The 1,651-nt window shown below is 44.0% G+C and overlaps 1 protein-coding gene across 1 annotated transcript in view; it reads right to left on the reverse strand.

Annotated features, from left to right (window-relative positions):
* Positions 1-1,651, reverse strand: part of LOC105450218 — a 47,090-nt gene that overhangs the window by 41,722 nt on the left and 3,717 nt on the right. The window contains exon 4 of the mRNA XM_011689965.1: positions 186-353. Coding sequence (XP_011688267.1) covers positions 186-353 — 168 coding nt within the window. The remainder of the gene's footprint in view (positions 1-185; positions 354-1,651) is intronic.

The raw sequence follows: 1,651 nt of genomic DNA on the forward strand, positions 1-1,651 counted from the left end.
GATCTTTCTGTTCTCCTTGGGCAGGATTTTGATTTATGATCAATGTCAAATCGATTTCGCAGTTTGAATCGACAGGAGGTCGACGTGGGAGTCAAAAAGACATCGATGTCGATGTCAATTTCGATCTCATTTCGAACCCACTTTTCGACGTCGAATCGACGTCGGGTCGACAAATTGTTTATCACTGGGTATATCTCCCGGTAGCGATCCGCCAGGTACTCCACCGGCATAACCCTGGCCAGCAGAAAAGCGGTTGGATAGGACACAGTCCTGTACGCTGCTATCACTCGGAGGGCCACTCTTCTTTGCACCGCTCGAATCATTCCTGATAGTTTTTTGTCCAGTGCAGGTGCCTGCACGCGTCGAATATTACCGAACATAACCGAAATGTACCGAAGTCAGGGAAGTGACCACGTGACCAGGCGTGATCCCCCTCACTTCGATTATCAAAACCCCTCTCGCCTATCTAACCAGCAAATGCTCCGTCCTTGTATTCCTAAGTCCATGGTCGGACGCAGGCGGGGCCCTCGCGACGATCAGCTGACTGCTACACGCGCGCATACACATGACATTTTAAGGACATGCGATTACATTCTCTCTTGCTCACATTTAACACACACACACACACGCACGCACACGCACACGCACACGCGCATGCGCACGCACGCACGCACACGCACGCACGCACGCACACGCACGCACGCGCACACACACACACACACGCGCACACGCCCACGCACACGCACACGCACACACACACACACACGCACGCGCGCGCGCACGCATGCACACACATCAATTACCTTGTAAAGATTCGATGACTTTTGTATAGTTTCGTGAGAAAGACGGAATTTCCATTTCGATGGACCATGTACAGTTCCAAATAGACGTTTATTTTAATAAATTTTCGTTAATTTTAATTTTGCAGACGCTATCACTAACTGACACAGATCTGATTATTATTTAGTTAATTCTTTTTTTTACATAACGTGTCACTTCAACATTTCACACTCGATTCTCATACTCGATTCACATACGAACAATTCACTGGAAATCACGAAAAATCAACTAATGCATCTATCTGTTACGTACTTTACAATCACTGTTGATTAATTATCTATCCACTGAAACATCACACGAAGAAACACACGGCGATTTATTAATACACGACCCGTTCACTCGAGGATAGCAAGCAGTCAACTGACTTTAATACCGAATTTATTAATTAATAATTATCAGTGTCGATTAATTATTCGTATCGATTAATTATTTTACGACTAAAAAAATCACTCGAGAAAAGAAACACACGACGCGTGCACTCGATGATAGCAAGCAGTCGACTGACTTTAGTACCGAATTTATTAGTTAATGATTATCAATTCCGAGTCTATTAATTATACGTCAACTGAAAAATCACTCGAAGAAAGAAACACGCGCACAATTTATTAACACACGACGATTTACTGACACCCGAGACGTTCACCCGACGATAGTAAGTAGTCAACTGAATTTATTGGTTTTATGGTTCTGTTGTATCATTGTCGAAACGCGAACGTGTGAGTGAACGTCTCGTGTGTCAGTAAATCGTCGTGTGTTAGTGAATTGTTGCGTGCTTCTTTCTTCGAGTGATTTTTCAGTCGACGAATAATTA

Source organism: Wasmannia auropunctata, unplaced genomic scaffold (assembly GCF_000956235.1).
Source record: "Wasmannia auropunctata unplaced genomic scaffold, wasmannia.A_1.0 LD336069.1, whole genome shotgun sequence".
Classification (NCBI taxonomy): Eukaryota; Metazoa; Arthropoda; class Insecta; order Hymenoptera; family Formicidae; genus Wasmannia; species Wasmannia auropunctata.